At 39.6% G+C, this 17988-nt stretch overlaps 1 protein-coding gene across 3 annotated transcripts; it reads right to left on the reverse strand.

The window, feature by feature from the left end:
• Positions 1-1247: 1247 nt before the first annotated feature.
• Positions 1248-16730, reverse strand: LOC117301860 (monocarboxylate transporter 13-like). 3 transcript variants are annotated; one of them, XM_033785854.1, is made up of 5 exons: positions 16621-16730; positions 11293-11553; positions 5444-5587; positions 2459-3337; positions 1248-1875 (listed from the first exon to the last, which is right to left on the reverse strand). In XM_033785854.1, exons 2-5 carry the CDS (start codon positions 11480-11482, stop codon positions 1745-1747), a joined length of 1344 nt encoding a protein of 447 aa, XP_033641745.1. In that variant the 5' UTR covers positions 11483-11553; positions 16621-16730; the 3' UTR covers positions 1248-1744. The 3 variants fall into 3 exon arrangements, with proteins under 3 accessions (XP_033641745.1, XP_033641743.1, XP_033641744.1); XM_033785852.1 differs by lacking the exon at positions 16621-16730 and adding an exon at positions 16282-16515; XM_033785853.1 differs by lacking the exon at positions 16621-16730 and adding an exon at positions 12896-12917.
• Positions 16731-17988: the final 1258 nt, after the last annotated feature.

A 17988-nucleotide genomic window follows, 5' to 3' on the forward strand; every position in this document is an offset into this window, starting at 1 on the left:
ACTAGCATAGCATGAAGCTTATTCTTGGAGGAATTGTTTCGGGGTCCACTTCCTGATGAGTTGAGTTATTTTAAAACAAGCAATACTAACATAGCATGAAGCTTGTTCTTGGAGGAATTGTTTCGCGGTCCACCTCCCGATGAGTTGAGTTATTTTAAAACAAGGCACTGGACACTATTGGCAATTACTCAAAATAATTGTAACAACTTTATACTTGGTTACCAGCAATGGGGGGAGCTGTTGATAGTTTTCAGCCCAACATTGTGAGAAACAGCTTCCTCTGAAGTATGTAGTTTTGAGAAAGAGATTTCTCACTGAAATAATAAAAATACTGAAGCCTTTTAGTAGCTACATCTGAAAGCACTCGTAATATAGCAAGGGTGTTTTATCGTTTATTATTCTCTTGCAACTTCGATATGAACAATTGAGCCAAAATTTTCACAGATTTTCGATGCATATGTTTGGATGCACCAAGTGAGAGTACTGGTCGTTGACAATTACCAAATGTGTCCTGTACCTTTAAACCGATGTAAAAAGAAGTTGAGTTAGAATTAAAAACAAACCAGTAGAGTTATTAAAAAAATGGTTCTCTTTACAATTTAAAACTGTCAACACTGTTAAATCCTGCAATGTCAACTGTTATAGTCCATTGTGAATTATTAAAAATTAGGGGGAACAGGATTGAGGTTTAAAACGCTTCATAAAAAAATTAGTTTCAATTGTTTCGCACCAGAATTATAGTTATTAGTTACATAATTATCATGTTCATGTCATATTTTATTGCAATATCAATAACACATGGTTGCAATAGCACTCTGTACTAAAGCTAAAGACGTCAGGTTTTATTTTGAGCAAAGATGACGTCATTGGTACAGAGTGCTTAAAAGTTTCGTATGGCCCGGTCACCCAACAAGCCCCGATAACGAGAAAAAATGCACGCCCTCGATTGGTTGAATAAGCGTGGGCGTATTCTGCGTGGAGCAATGGGAGACTTTGGAACGCTAGGTGGCAGCAGACTTACCAGGTAAATTTCCATTGTTAACGTACTTCTGAGCATGCGCACATTACCAGGAACCCCGGATTTTACCTGGTAAGTCTGCTGCCACCAAGCGTCCCAAAAGTCTCCCATTCAATTCAACCATTCGAGGGCGTGCATTTTTATCGCTCTCATTTTCGTTCTCGTTATCGGAGCCTGTGTGACCGGGCCTTTAGTGCCTTGTCACACGAAGCAACTTTTACAAGCAACTTGGAGGCAACCAATTGCAGTACATACCACAGGACCACTTTGGTAGCACATGAGTTCAAATAATGTCTTACGATCCCCAATAAATATATGTGAGCATTCAAATGAGAATGCCCTTTCTTGACGTGCTTGATCACAAGTTACATTAATTTTGAATTTCTCGGACTATAGAGACAGTTGATATGACATAATAATTCCGGGCAAGCCTTTGCGTAGTAATGTAAGAGACGGTGAACACCCATACACTCTGGTACCAAGGTTTGCTTATCTGGAGGTTGCTATGTTAAAGCTTGCCCTGAACCAATTGACATATAAACTGCAGTCTGAGGAACTCAAATGCAGTGGTACTTTGTGACTAAACAAGTCATTGTACCAGACAATATTCAAACCTTACTCTCCAATGGGGCTCCTCATAGTCCTTGCAAAGAGTCAAGACCTGTCTTCCAAGCCTCGTTATGGCTACATTGACATACACAGGGGGACAAACTGCGCCATTACTGTTTATAGTTGACGTCGTTTTCGGTGGTACTCCACACAGCATATGATGAGCATAAGAAACACAGCGACACTCTGAACAAGCCCAAGCACGATGAAGGAAACGTCATAGCTTCCATATTGATCAAATAGCCAACCTGATAAACACAAGTCAATAAATGAAAATGAATAAATGAATCAATTTATAAAAACAATAAATACCGTAGTCGTTTCGGACCCCCTTGTGCGGCACCTTTTTGGAACCTTGTGGGGCACCTAGTTTGCACCTTGTGGGGCACCTTGTGGGGCACCTTGTGGTGCATGCAGACTGTGGGCACCTTGTGTGATGGGGCACATGATGGGGCAGATTGTGGGGAAGCTTAGGGTGCACCTGCACCTTGTGGGCACGTTTTGGTGCACCTTGTGGGGGATACCTTGTGGGGCACTTTGAGGGCACCTTGTGGACACATTGTGGGCACTTCGTGGTGCACCTTTTCGGTACCTTGTGGGGCACTTTGTGGGGATACCTTGTTGGGCACTTTGAGGGCACCTTGTGGACACATTGTGCACCTTTTCGGTACCTTGTGGGGCACTTTGTGGGGATACCTTGTGGGGCACCTTGAGGCCACCTTGTGGACACCTTGTGGGCACTTTCTGGTAATTTTAACATAACTTTGGGTTGTAGGGTTTTGTGGTATACAATTGTTTACCGCAAATGGGTTGTAGCGTTTTGTGATTTACCTGTTATAAATCCAGCAAGCATTCGTCCAATCCCAGCAAAACCATACGACCATCCTAACGCATTGGCGAATTTCTCAACTCCAACAGCATTCTTGACTACTACGACGGATATAGGGAAGTATACCCCACTAGCCAGTCCATAAGTCAACGATGCGATGGTAAGGGTCGCAAAGGTTTTCAGTAAAGGGTCCACCATTAGGGACCCAGCAGCCACTACAGCCGCGATGGTTAGAAGGTGGGTGGCTGTTAAGATCTTCCTGTCCACTAGGATACCATGCAAGGCCCGGGAAAAGATGTTGGTGACACCAGCTATGGAGGCCAGGAGCGTAGCACCCATTGGCGTAATCCCTTTCTCAATAGCGTGTGGAATCAAATAGACAAGCCAGCCCATATACGCGAAACGTCCACAGACCTGAACAACCATGAGTAGCAAAAAAGATGGATCTTTGAACAGCGACAGGGCAAGGATCTCACCCTTGAATTTACAGCATCCTCCTCCTGATTCAGAGTCTCCAGACACGCCCCCTCCACCTGGTGTGACGTCATCATCAATGTCGTTACTAGAATCGATACTGTTGGTTTCGTCATTGTTCGAGGGGAGTCTCTGGTATCGACGCCCCTGTCCTTTCATCCCTGTTGACAAATGGAGCGGTCTGAGTAGCGCTCCACATACAGCCACGTTGAATGTCATAGCACCGATCACGGAGAGGGCTCCCCTCCACCCGTAACAATCAATCAAAAGTTGGGAAAGAGGGGCAAGTGTCAAGATGCCCACCCCTGATCCAGAATAGGCGAGTCCATTCGCCATGCTGTAGCGCTTGTCAAAGTACCGACTAATCATGGTTAAACTGGGGGTGAGTGCAAGACCTAACCCGACACCTGGATACACGAAAACAAAAACACAAAGAAATATGGAGTTTTTATATTGAATCTCAATCAACCACAAAATATATTCCGCCTGATTGAAAACATATAGACTTTAGAATGTCTTTTTATGAGTTTGTTTCATTGAAATTCAACCAACCTCAAAATATGTTCCACTTCATCGAAAACTAATTTGCGAGTTAGGTCGAGAAACATTTTTTTTTAGGCTTCACAAAAAGCAAAAAGGAATAACTAAAAATGTCATTACTTTTAAAGCCATTGGACCCTTTCGGTACAGAAAAAAAATAAATAAAAGTTCACAGATTTACAAATAACTTACAGGGTTTACAGAAGTTAGTGGTGAAATGTTCTCTTGAAATATTATTCCATGAAATGCTTTACTTTTTGAGAAAACGGTAAAACAATATCAATTCTCGATAGCGAGAACTACGGATTTATTTAAACACATGTCATGACACGGCGAAACGCGCGGATACAAGGGTGGGTTTTCCCGTTATTTTCTCCCGACTCCGATGACCGATTGAGCCTAAATGTTCATAGGTTTGTTATTTGATATAGAAGTTGTGATACACGAAGTGTGGACCTTGGACAATACTGTTTACCGAAAGGGTCCAGTGGCTTTAAAGTCTAGACTACCCCCATAATAACTTAAAAAAAAAAAAAAAAAAAAAACAGTTGGGAATGTGACAACTCAACCGGAATTCAGTAATGAATGATCTTCGAAAAAAAAGTACCGATCAAAATCAAAATGTGGAATGGTTAAATTCTTTCCATTATCGGCTTAAACTGAAACTCACACATGGTGTGAACAGTGTCATTGCACCGGCCCGAACAATATATGACGTCTGTACGCTATATTTACAAAAGTACATTCTACGGTAGTTCTACCCCACTAAAAAAAAACAGCTCCTAGTTTCGCAATTTACAATTTTATACATTCTCAGGTTTTTTTAGAGGTTAAACAACAAACAACATCATGAACACGCATTCAAATTCGCGCTTGTTTCTCTGATTTAAAACTTAATAATATTGGAAACTAAAACCGTTCCTTATTTAGGAATTGCTAAAGACTATAAATTGCTCGTGAGTTATAACACTTTAGGTTAACCCTGAAGAGTTGTTTTCCTTTTTCATTTTTAGACCGAGGTGTGTACACTGGCTGGCATATAGGGTGCGTTCGTTTGCTTCCCTGTGTCTGCCCCGGTCTGCCCCCGGTACGTTCGAATAGCTTTGACGTCACAGGGGCTCACCCGGGTCAGCCCCCAGTGCCCTGCTTGTGGAGTGTGTCACTTGGGGGCTGGCCCCAGGTACATGACGTCACTATGAGAGCGGTGAGCGATCGTTCGTTTAGCTCTTGTCAGGGGCTCACACGAGTGAGCACCGCCGGGTAGACACCCAGGGAAGCTAATCGAACGCACCAATAATTTGTTCACTTGTGCACGCGTCTATCCCCCTCGGGCCTGTGAGTGACCAGAAGTAGGCCCTATCATGAGTGAAGTTCCCTCAACCTTTGGCCTCAGGAAATAGGTCCATCTTTAGGTCACTCACAAAGTCCCTGGGGGAGTAGGAATGCTCTAGCGCCCCCAGCGGCCAATCCAATAACTATAATAATGACAAAGAACGACCAGACTTCCCCAAGTTCCCCCTTGTTTCACAATGGAAGTCTTGAGTTGAATGTCTTGTTCCCTGTGTACAATAGCAAAACTGTATTCTCACCCGGGTAGAAACCGTAAAGAACCAGACTATCTGGAAAGTAGACTAGATTTTAATAGAAGATTTGTTTTAATCAGTTGTCAGCATCTTGCGCCACAGCACCTTGTAATCCGTTACATGGTGCTATAAATAATAATGACGTTATTGTACAAAGTTAACAGATGTTTTTAACCGGAGTACCGTATTTTCCTGCGGATAAGACGCGTCTTATCTGATTTTTAGACCCCCCCCAAAAAAAACATCGATGCGTCTTATCTTTAGGTCTCATAATTCAAACGTATAGTCCCATTTTTATTGAGCGTCACAGAGTGAGTTGAAAAAGCATGCGATGTTTGGGAGTTGAGACTAATATTTATATAAATCGAGTACTTGAAGAAACATAAATACCTGCAAAACTAAGCGACCAGGATAAATGCATCATAGTCCGAGCACCATAAGCTGCGACTACCAGCCCAGAGCCAGCAAACACGCCGCCAATTATTGCTACTGGACGGCAGCCAAATCGCTGACAGAGGGGTCCACTTATAAGACCTTTAAAAGAAAAAGACAAAAACAACTTTAATTTTTGTAGAATCTTAGAATAAGATCATTCACTCAATTGTAAATAGTTAAGGATAATATTTATTTAATATATTATACGGAGCTCCATGAGTGCCATCCCACATATCGAGTTACCGACATGATTTAGCTCATCAAGACGACTTTAATTTTCGTGGAATAAGTTAACTTACCGACATATTTTATCTTGCTAAGTCGACTTATTCAAAACAATCAGTCGACTTACTGACATAATTTATCTCACAAGTCGACTCATATAAAATGATAAATCGTGACTGACATAATTTATCTCACCAAGTCGACTCATAATGATAAGTCATTTTACCGACATAATTTATCACAACAAACCGACTTGGGTCGACTAACTGACATAATTGATCCCACCAAGTCGACTTACAGAAACTAAGACGTTGACTTATCACCACCTACCTACTGCGCCTACTCACCAGAACCAAATCTTCCGATCACAAACACCCATTTTATATAATCTCCACTGGCTTCCTGTTAAACATAGAATACAATTCAAAATCTTGCTTCTCACATTCAAGGCCCTCCATGGGTTAGCACCTTGCTACATTACACATCTTTTACAACAACGAATAATCAGACCAGGCCTTAGATCATCATCATCACCACACATACTCTATGTTCCCAAAACTCGTCTGGCAAGTTACGGAGAACGTGCCTTTTCCAGCTGCACACCGCGTCTCTGGAATTCCTTGCCAGACGAGCTGAGGGACACACCTGATCTTTCTACTTTCAAACACAATCTCAAGTCTCATTTGTTTAATTTGTCAGCTGACTAGCTTCCGGCGCCTTTGAATGAATCTATTCCAGATACTGCGCGCCTTATAAATGTTATGTTATTATTATTATTAGCTGTTCCGACCTACCGTCGGAACAGGTGTTGTTTTCGTCGAGATTTTTATTATTTTTAGCTGTTCCGACCTACCGTCGGAACAGGTGTTGTTTTCGTCGAGATTTTTATTATTTTTATTATTATTTTTATTATTATTTCATTTTATCACAGCATGCAAAAGAAAGATCTCATTTTCCTTTGTGCCGGTACACCCTCGATTTTTTAGCCCCCAAAACTAAAAAAATATTTCTTTTTGTAATATTTAAGTTAGATTCTTATCTTTATATCGATAGTGTTGCCTTTTCTTTTTCTCAAATGTTAGCCCAACATAACCTGTGTGCATGCATGACACGATGATGTTTAAAAACACAGTAAGCGAAAAATGGTGATCATAAGCGCAGAGTTTGGTGGTTAAGAGTTCTGTGAAATCAACTTGTACTAGATCAAACATCAAACCACCGACCCAAAAACAAATTTAAAATCGTAATTAATTAACCACGTGACCCATATTTGCATATTTAATTGTACAAGGGGACAAAGTTGTTGGAACTTCCTGTTGATGCTGACATCATGAGAACATCAGCATAAGTATTGGAATTGCACTACCTATTGAACCACTTGGAGTGTTCAAGGAGTCCAACACGTCAGTCTAGAGTCCAACTCTGATTGTAAAAGTCAATTCACGCATCATCTTCAATTTAATTTTATGCAACAAGCAAACTTGGAAATTTTCTGATTTTATTTCAAAGGGTAACATAAATGGCCGTTAGCAAACGGTTTCCAACAAAAACTACATGGTGTACGTGCACAATACTCTTACTGGCCTCAAGAATTTACCTTTAGATAATAAATCAAGCATTCAGTTCAAAATGATAAAAGTTTGTTATTGCCACATTATTCAGCGAACCATGAATCATACACAGCTACTATTCACAAGAAAATCTATGCGTGGAGGGTAACAGACAGCACACAATGGAACCGGAGTTTAACAATGACAATACCAAAAGTGCAATCGTCAGCCTTTAAAGTTTATTATACATGGGGCTGATGGTGATCAAAAGGATAAAAGTCTGTTGTCGATACAACTTATATTCAAAAGAATATCCATATAATAGATTTGTCTGGTGTATAAACTGATGTCCCAGCCATGTTTGTTCAGTTTTATCCTCCTAAGGCATTAAAAATAAACTTTATGACCCCAAGTTGACCTCTACTTCCGGGTCAACCAGAAGTGGCACCATATCTTAAGAACTACACAACCGATGTTCTAACTTTTTTCAGTTACAGACTCCTTGGGCGTTAGAGATTAGCCTTAGGTTACCGTGACCCCATGAAGTGGCACCGTAACTCAAGACACTGTACAGTATTTTTCAAACTTCTTTTCAGTTATAGACTCCTTGGTAATGTTAACACATAATCAAAGCAAAAGAACACGGAACAGCTTTGTGTTTGGTCACAAACACCGAATGTCTAGTTATTATTATTATTATTACACAGCCTGGACACACGTTGAGACGTGTGTGTATCAAATATTGTACAAAAGGAGAGCACGCTATCCGCACCTCGTCCAACTATGATTGTATTAGTCAATTCAGGCATCCGCTTCAATTGTATTTTTAATATGTAACAAGCAAACTTATTAATTTACTGATTTTATTTAAAGGCAGTGGACACTATTTGTAATAACTCAAAACAATTATTAGCATAAAACCTTTCTTGGTGACAAGTAATTGGGAGAGGTTGGTGGTATAAAACATTGTGAGAAACGGCTCCCTCTGAAGTGCCATTGTTTTGGAGAGAGAAGTGATTTTCCACGAATTTGATTTCGATACCTCATGTTTAGAACTTGAGGTCTAGAAATCAACCATCTAAACGCACACAACTTCGTGTGACAAGGGTGTTTTCTTCTTTCATTATTATCTCGCAACTTTGATGACTGATTGAGCTCAAATTTTCACAGGTTTGTTATTTTATGTATATGTTGAGATACATCAACTGTGAAGGCTAGTCTTTGACAATTACCAATAGTGTCCACTGCCTTTAAAGATAAGGTACGCGTTTGGTAATTACTCAAAAAAAATTACTCAATTAAAAACTGACTTGGTAAAGCATTGGAGAGCTGTTGATAAGATAATACATTAACATGTTTAACCCAGGGGGTGGGGTTGTCTGTCGGGCCCAATGCAGCACACATCAAGTTTGTTTCAGGTGCTTAAACCGGGGGGGGGGGGTCTGGCAGGCCTAATGCAGCAAAACATTGTCTGGCGGCTGATACTGGTATAAGAATAGTGTTTTATAGGCATATTGGTAGTTTTAACTTGGTTTTAGGTGGTTCCTCCGGTGTTTAACCCCGGGGCGGGGGGGGGGGGGTCTTGCGGGCCCAATGCAGCCAAATAATGAATCTATAGGGCCACAACTTAAAAAGCATACACCTTTTCAGCCCTACAGCTGGTGTCGTTATAAAATTAAGGGCTTTTAAAGTTTGAAAAACAATTATCACGACGACGCGCGCGGTCGGGCGGGGGCGGAGCTCCAAAAAGGGGAGGTTTAAGAATATTTTAAGAGGCTGTATCTCGGAAACGATATAAAGCATGGATTTAATTTTTGGTGTGTGTTCATTTTAGCCATAGTGGAACAGTTAGACTAAGTTCCATGTAAATCTGAGCTGATTTGACAACTGGTTAATTTCAACCCATAGGTTTGTGCACTAAATATTTGGGGGAGGGGGTGTCTGGCAGGCCTAATGCAGCAGACAATGTGTCTGGCGGTTGATATTTTTTACTAAGCATCCTGTTAATGACCATTTCCACCTGGTTTCATGTGGTACCTACAATGTTTGATTCAGCCCATTATTTGGCCTCTTTGTTGGGGGTCCGTGCGCCAAACGCAGCGGGGGGGGGGGGGTCCCGGCAGACATCTGTTTCTGAATAATGTCAGGTTGTCCACTAAATGTTCCTGTACTCAAGTATTGGTATCTCGCTCCGTTAACCAGAGTGCTCCGAGCTGCCGCTCTATCAGTGGGTGGTTGTGGCGACAATGAAATGGTATCCTTTTGATAGCCATCAGCGCATGGAGATAATGCGAGTTCAACGTCTGACGGTTTCACTTTTGGTATTGTCAACGAGTTAAACTTGGTTCCATTGTGTGCTGTCTGTTACCTTCAAATTGATTTTCTTTTCAACAGTTTGTCGAAAACATACTTTTATGCTTTTGAACTGACCGCATGATTTATTATCCCATTCTGACGTAGCTATCTGGTAGGGTCAAAAGGTGAGGCCAGAAACAATATTTGCATGTACATCATATAGTTTTAGCTGGACGCAGCAGTTTGCTAACAGCCATTAAATTTTTAAAATAAAATTAGTAAACTATTAGTTTGCTTTTTACATAAAACAATAAAATTGAAGAGGATACTTTACTATTGACTTATACAATCAGAGGTGGACGAGGTGTGGATAGCGTGCACGGTGTTCATGCTGTGTATAAGTCAACTTCTTAGTTTCTGTAAGTCGACTTGGTGAGACAAATTGTGTTGGGTAGTCAACTGATTGTTTTGAAAAAGGCGACTTAGCAAGATAAAATATGTCGGTAACTAGTTCCACAAATAAGTCGTCTTGATGAGGTAAAGTATGTCGGTAACTCGATATATGGATGGCACTCCTGGAGCTCCGTAAATATACTTTGTTAAGTGCCTGTAGACTTTTAGGCGCTATATAAATCGAATAATTTGTATATTATTATTATTATTATTATTATTTCATCTTATCACAGAATGCAACAGACAACAGCAACAAAAAACATCAGCAGCAGCAGCAGCAGTGGCAGGGGCAGCAGCAACAGCAGTCGGTGTACAGCAACAGCAAAAGTCAATAACGACTACGGTGCACCTTTAAGCACCCGACATGTAATTACAGTAGATTTCGATTGCCAGGGGTTGATTACTCGTCCCCGAGTGTGGACAGGTGCATATCGATCCCAAGCATGTATTTCAGTATCGCTCGATCTCATACACTGTAGCTATCTTCGTCAATTCACCAGAATTAAAGCCGTGGGCGTAGGAGAGTAACAAACGTCTATAGCCACAGGACACTGTGGTTTTACAGGCCACTGTACACCTTTTGATAATACATGTATTGTCAAGGACCAGTCTTCTCACTTGCTGTATCCCAACACTATGCATATTATAAATAACAAACCTGTGCAACTGTTGGATTCAATTGTGTTCATCGACAACTTGGTTACCTCTCTAAGCTACCCATTCAGTTCAAAAGAACGAGCTTGAGTTTGACAACTCGGCCACGAAAATACAGATTTAGGAAAAATGTCCGTATCAGACAAACACTTTTTCATTCGTAATGAATAAATTTGTATCTAATCTCAATGAGATATCGGTAAAAATCAATGAAATGTGGTGGCAGGATACGGAAACCTTCCCTAAAATTATTAGACACTGGACACTATTGTCTTCTCAATTGCTGTGTCTCAACATATGCATAAAATAACAACCCTGTGAAAGTATGAGCTCAATCGCTCATCGAAGTTTCGAGATGAAAGAAAATACACCCTGGTCACACGAAGTTGTGAGCTTTCAGGAGTTCGAGACCTCAATTTCTAAATTTGAGGTCTCGAAATCAAATTCGTGGAAAATTACTTCTTTCTCGAAAACTATGTACTTCAGAGGGAGCTGTTTCTCACAGGTTCTTACTATCAACCTCTCCCCTTTCTCATTACCAGTAGTATTGTTGAATGCTAATAATTATTTCGAGTAATTATTACCAATAGTGTCCACTGCCTTAATGACGATAAAAAGCAAGGATACCTGTAAAATCGGCGAATGTGACGCATAGGGAACTTATCCAACCTATCATCGACGTACTGGTCTCAAACACATCTCTAAAAGTAGGCAAAAAGACGCCCAGGCACTTGGCGATACCCTCTCGGAAGATGAGGGTAGAGTGGGCCGCAAGGAGCACGAACCAACCCCATCCTCCATCTGGTGCTACGGTCATTATGTAGTCCCGTTTAGCAGAAGATATCTTTGCTCTGCAAATTGGCTTACGTGGCTTCAAAGATGCATAGTCTACAAGCAATAAAACAGAGAATAAAAAGTTTTAAGTTTAACTGAAGTATTTTAAAGATTATACATTTGCACTGCAAATGGGGGAAAACAGTTAAAGGCAGTGGACACTATTGGTAATTGCTCAATAGTGTCCACTGCCTTTAAATAATGTCATCACCAGGTAAAGTCATCAGGGCTGCTGATGTGGTTGAGTTACCTCCAAAAGAAGATGGAAGATTTCTAATGTTAAATGCAATCAAGCGAGACAGAGAAATCGCGTCTAATAATGCTTTGGTCTGTAATGAGCTTTTATATACTTGGTTATTAGATTATAGATGGCTACATTAATTACTCCTGTATGGTTGTACTTAAAGCCATTGGACACTTTCGGTAAACAGTATTGTCCAGAGCCCACACTTCGTGTATCACAACTTATATAAAATAACAAACCTGTGAAAATTTAGGCTCAATCGGTCTTTGGAGTCGGGAGAAAACTACAGGGAAAACCCACTCTTGATTCCGCACATTTCGCCGTGTCATGACATGTGTTTAAAATAAATCCGTAATTCTCGATATCGAGAATTGATATTGTTTTCATGTTTTCTCAACAAGTAAAGCATTTCATGGATCAATATTTCAAGAGAAGTCTTTCACCATTACCTTCTGTAAACCCTGTACGTTATTTGTAAATCTGTGAACTTTTATTTTGTTCTTTACCACAACACAGTTTGATGAAAACAACAATATAAAGCTTCCCTTAAAATATACTTGCTGAGGTGGTTTAGTTTTTTGAGAAATTATTAGTAAAACAATGTCACGAACATGATTTTCGTCTCAGTTTTAGCATGTAAAACGTATTTACCAGTTGTGGCACCCATAACTGGTTTTAACATATGTATTAAAATACGTTTTACATTGCTAAACAAATTTTCGTCTCACTGAGATAAAGCATGGAGTAAAAGTCATATTGAATTTAATTGAAATGAAAGTTCTCCAAAAAAACGCTAGTTAAATTTGAGTAAATAGCGACCAAACATAATATTTGCACTATTGGGCGCATGGCCATTTTTAAATTTGCGCGTTGTGCCATTTTGTTTATATGTAGCAAACCTTTTTACCATGCATGGATTTTTAAATTTGCGCAGGATAGCTCGGGAGCAAACTTTGAACACTGCGCGATCTTTGCCATTCATCCACAATGTTCACCAACATGATGTATAAATAAAACTTACGCCTAGAGGTTAAAAGGGTAAGTACGAATGAGCGTTCTGTTAGATCTTAAAGCAATCGCACAACATCGGTAAACAGTATTGTCCAAAGGCCCACACTTCGTGTACCACAACTTATATATAAAACAACAAACCTGTGAAAATTTAGGCTCAATCAGTCGTCGGAGTCGGGAGAAAATAACCGGATACCCACACTTGTTTCCGCACGTTTTGTCATGACATGTGCTTAAAGGCAGTGGACACTATTGGTAATTACTCAAAACAATTATTAGCATGAAACCTTACTTGGTGACGAGTAATGGGGAGAGGTTGATGGTATAAAACATTGTGAGGAACGGCTCCCTCTGAAGTGACATAGTTTTTCGAGAAAGAAGTAATTTTCCACGAATTTGATTTCGAGACCTTAGGTTTAGAACTTGAGGTCTCAAAATCAACCATCTACACGCACACAACTTCGTGTGACAAGGGTGTTTTGTCTTTCACTATTATCTCACAACTTCGACGACCAACTGAGCTCAAATTTTCACAGGTTTGTTATTTTATGCAAATGTTGAGATACACCAAATGAGAAGACTGGTCTTTGACAATTACCAATAGTGTCCATTGTCTTTAAAATAAATCCGTTATTATCGATATCGAGAACTGATAATTGTTTTCTCAAAAAAAGTATACTTCACAAACTTCGGAATTTACTGTGACAAAGCCTATAGGCATATGATAATAGGGACTTGCCAACCCTTGACTGCTTGCCATTCTGCGAATAATGGTGTGCGTGTGTGAATAGAGAGGGTGTGGGGTGTATTTTCAAAACAATTTTTCGACTCCATTGACACCGGGAATGTCTGGGGTCACTTTGCTCCCCTTGTCCCCAGGGCTAGGTGAATTGTTCAACCATTGATATTGTCACTAACCCCAGTTCTATTTTGTGCTGTCTAAAACCAACCTTCAATACATAGATTTTCTTTTCAATTGGTTAATATTGTGCACACTGACCAGTTTGTGACCCTTGTTGCCAAAAAAAAAACAAAAAACAAAAACGTTTAGCGTCCACCCTTTTTGTAAAAAGGAAGGAGGGACTTTTTCTCGTCTTCTTTCTAAATAGCCGTCGGATTTTTTTTTTATCAAATGATTTTTTTTTTGCTGAGATCGTTAAAAATAATAATTATACAATTTGTTTCGTAATTTTTGTTTGTTTCCAGAAAGATATTTTTTTAATGTCTTTCTTATGTCTTATGTCTATACAATTTTGTTCGTAAGTTTTTTTTTTTTCAAAAATAAAATGTAACTTAAAAGAAAAAAGAAAAACGCCTCTAAAAGGGAGTTTGACGGGGACGTTAAACATGTTCAATTTTTATTTGGCCTATGCCATTAATACAGCTGTTTTCTGAGAGCTGAGAAATCAAAACTTGATCAAGTTTTAATGCCATGACGTTTTTTTTTTTTTTTTTTTTTTTTTTTTTTTTTTACAATATCCTTGTATACGGTGGGAGAATTAGATGTATTTTACGAGTGTCAGAAGAAGATCGAGTGAAACCTTTCCTCGGCGATCTCTAAGTGATCCAAGTAAATAATGTCATCATAGGACATCCCTGTATCATACAATGATTAGTTTTGGTTTTATACCCGTAAACAGATGTATATTAGCACTGTAAGCTCAGTACTTTCCAGAGTTCTGGTGAAAAAAACAAAATCACCGAATCGGTGGGGATTCGAGGCCACGACCTTTTGAAATTCTAGACCATCGAAATTTGGCAATATTTTTACACTGAAACTTTTTTGGGGGGGCTCTCAAATCTTTCTAATTAAAATATTTTTAGGGCATACACAAATTTAAATGAGCCATAAGACTCTGTTTTTTTGTGTGTCCTAGGTTGCACCTATAAATGTGAATTGAACTGAATTGAATTGAATTGAATTTCCAATCTGCATGCAGCACTTTTCTTTTCAAAACCGATCAAAGGCAAAGGAGAACAAAATCAACTAACCGTGGAAGAGCAAATACCTGCAGGTACGTGAGCAAAATATTGTTTGTTATAAGATTCGGGCTTTGCACGCACGCCTAAAATTCAATTCAATTCAATTCATAAAACAATTCAATTCAATTCAGTTTATTCCATACTCTTGTTGAAAAGAAAAGAAAACAATTGTGAAAATTAAACAGTACATAGAAATTTAACAAATCTAAAGTGTAGTAAATTATACAAAAGAACAATATAATCTAAAAGCAAATAAAATTAACAATTAGGAATTAACTATGTACAAGACAGGAGCGAGAGCATGAGGGTGTTAGATAAGCCGACGATTAGAGTCACAGCTCACTACTGTAGTTCACTGGTACCCGTTAGAAAGGTAATCAGCAAACCATTGAAGCGGGACACCCCTGTAGCCGATTTCACGAAACGCTAGGATCAATCCTATCTCGAGTTAGGACGAGTAACCCGTCCTAACTTAGGATGAGTTCAATGCGCCCTACGTATTTTGATACGGAACTGAACCCGTCCTAAGTCCTAAGATTAATCCTAAGTTAGGAAAAGTTTGGTGAAATCGACGGCTGATACCATAGTGGTTTAGTTTGGAAATAAGAATATAGTGATCTAGTGTGTCGAAAGCTTTAAAAAGGTCAATGACAACACCAATAGCAGAGAATTTTTTGCTGAACGCATTGGTTATTTTGTCGACAAGTTCAATGAGCGCCATGTCGGTAGAGTGTGTTGATCTAAAGCCATATTGCTGATCGAAAAGAATACGATGGTGGGAAATGAACTGAGAAAGGCGATTGTATAGACAAGCCGCTCTAAGATTTTAGAAAGACAAGGAAGGATGGAAATAGGTCTGTATATAGTTGCTGAATTCCTACTTATTGTCGTTTTTAAAAATAGGAATGATCTTAGCGACTTTAAGGTTGAGAGGAACAGAAGCAGTTAGAAAAGACAGATTAAAGATGTAGCTAAGAGGTTCAGCAATGAAAGGAAGAACAGATTTAAAAATGATTCAGTGTAGTGAGTAGGGGAGATATTGTTAGTCAAGGAAGAGCCAATATTAGTAATGAAAGTGTCGGCAATTTCAGGCGGACTGGACACAGGATTATCACCATCCATAAACTCGCTAGGAAGGCTGGTTTTCTTCTGTTTGCCAAAGATGCCATTGATCTCTCTCCAAATACCTTTGAGATCATTTTTGGTATGGTCAAGCTTGTCGGCGTAGTATCTTTTTTTGGCGAAGCGTATGGTGGCAGTAAGCTTGTTGCGATAGATTTTATAACGCTGCTCATTAGCTACAGTCGGATTTCGAAGAAATCGTTTATGCAGCCTATTTTTGAAGTGACAAGAGCTCACAATAGACTGAGTAATCCATGGCTTGGTTATCTTTTTAGTCCTAACCTTTTTGAGAGTGAGAGGTAAATGAGAATTATAGTGAGAGGAGAATATAGAAAGGAAAGTATCATAAGCAGAGACCGAGTCCTGAGCTTGATAAACATGACTCTATACTATAGGGTATAACTTTACAATAATACACTTACCCTATTTCTGAGTCTGGGCAGAATTAAGCTTCATTTGGCGGCGCTGGTCAGCTTTGGCTTCATTCAAATTATTTAAGATCTCCCAAATACAATTACTAGCTACTATTTATATTTAAGTATTAAGAGATATTACTTTATACCCTAATGGTCAGCCTTTGGACAACCACAATAAATGAACCTTAACAAATACTACGACTACAATGTATATAAGTTAGAGAGATACAACCTTTCTGTACCAAAATCTGGAGAAGAGTGAGGGCGACCAATTGTCTGCATTCACTTTTATGGCTAAGGAAAAAGATTAGGGCCTGCTCAATGGGCGTGCACAAAGGAACTTACAATAGCCTTTTATTATGGTGTTCCACAGAGGACAGCCTCGGTCGTAGTTGTGAGTTGTCCGTCGGAGTTGTGAGTTGGATCGTCGGAGTTGTGAGTTGGGGCGTCGGAGTTGTGAGTTGGGGCGTCGGAGTTGTGAGTTGGGCCGTCGGAGTTGTGAGTTGGCCCGTCGGAGTTGTGAGTTGGCCGTCGGAGTTGTGAGTTGTGCGTCGTAGTTGTGGGCTGTCCGTCGGAGTTGTGAGTTGGGGCGTCGGAGTTGTGAGTTGTGCGTCGTAGTTGTGAGTTGGGCCGTCGGAGTTGTGAGTTGTGCGTCGTAGTTGTGAGTTGGGCCGTCGGAGTTGTGAGTTGGGCCGTCGGAGTTGTGAGTTGTGCGTCGTAGTTGTGAGTTGGGCCGTCGGAGTTGTGAGTTGTGCGTCGTAGTTGTGAGTTGGCCGTCGGACTTTTTTGTGTACTAAACTGCAATGGCCAATAGGTGGCGTATGCCTACTTCCGGGTTCTTCTACACATGTGATTGAGTTCCGATTGTGATGAATTATAACCTTGCTGAGTCCATCGATTCGTCACCGAGAAGGCAATATCCTTTTGAGTTGTCGTTTTTGCTTGCCTATGCCTACATGAAATGGATGGACCCATGTGTTCGATGCTTTTATTGGGAAATTAGGCCTATGTTTTGTTCGCACAGCACTATGTTGTCAGTTGCAGATCTGATATTTTATATTTATCTACGCCCCTTCGAAATGTTGTTTATGAATTGTAACATATTCTTTAATAACTGCAGGTACGATGCGGGCCTTATAAGAATATTAAAACTAATCACGAACAGCATTAAAGTGTTGAATTTGAACGTATATATAGGGCAAGTCAGCACGAACGAACTAGCATTAATCTTTCACTAATTTCTTTTTCGTTCAAGGCACCATGAAAGCGTTATATGTTTTCACACCCCGAGAGCAATTTAACATTAAATAAAAATTAAATAAAATTTAAAGTGTATGCCTATCATTAAATTAGTCCAAAGATGGTCAAATCATCCTTTATTATTATTTATTATTATTATTATTATTTGGCAATTCACATAAAATACAAAAAATTACAAAAATTTATACGAAAAGGAAAAAACATTAATTATATAAAAACATACATCTGGATTTGAAACAGTAACAATATACATCAAGATCTATAAAAGGATGGAAGGCAGTCAAAGAAAAAAAAAGAAGTACTACACGACTGAGGACAACAGATAGACATCAAACACTACAGGTTTGCCAGGACTGACAATAGTGCCTGCACTGTCACCAAGAGTGTATCAGTCACCAACCAAGAGACAAAAGACAAAACAATTTCACTCAACGAACAGGTTAACAAACAAAC

This window comes from Asterias rubens, chromosome 17 (genome assembly GCF_902459465.1).
Source record: "Asterias rubens chromosome 17, eAstRub1.3, whole genome shotgun sequence".
In the NCBI taxonomy this organism is placed as follows: domain Eukaryota; kingdom Metazoa; phylum Echinodermata; class Asteroidea; order Forcipulatida; family Asteriidae; genus Asterias; species Asterias rubens.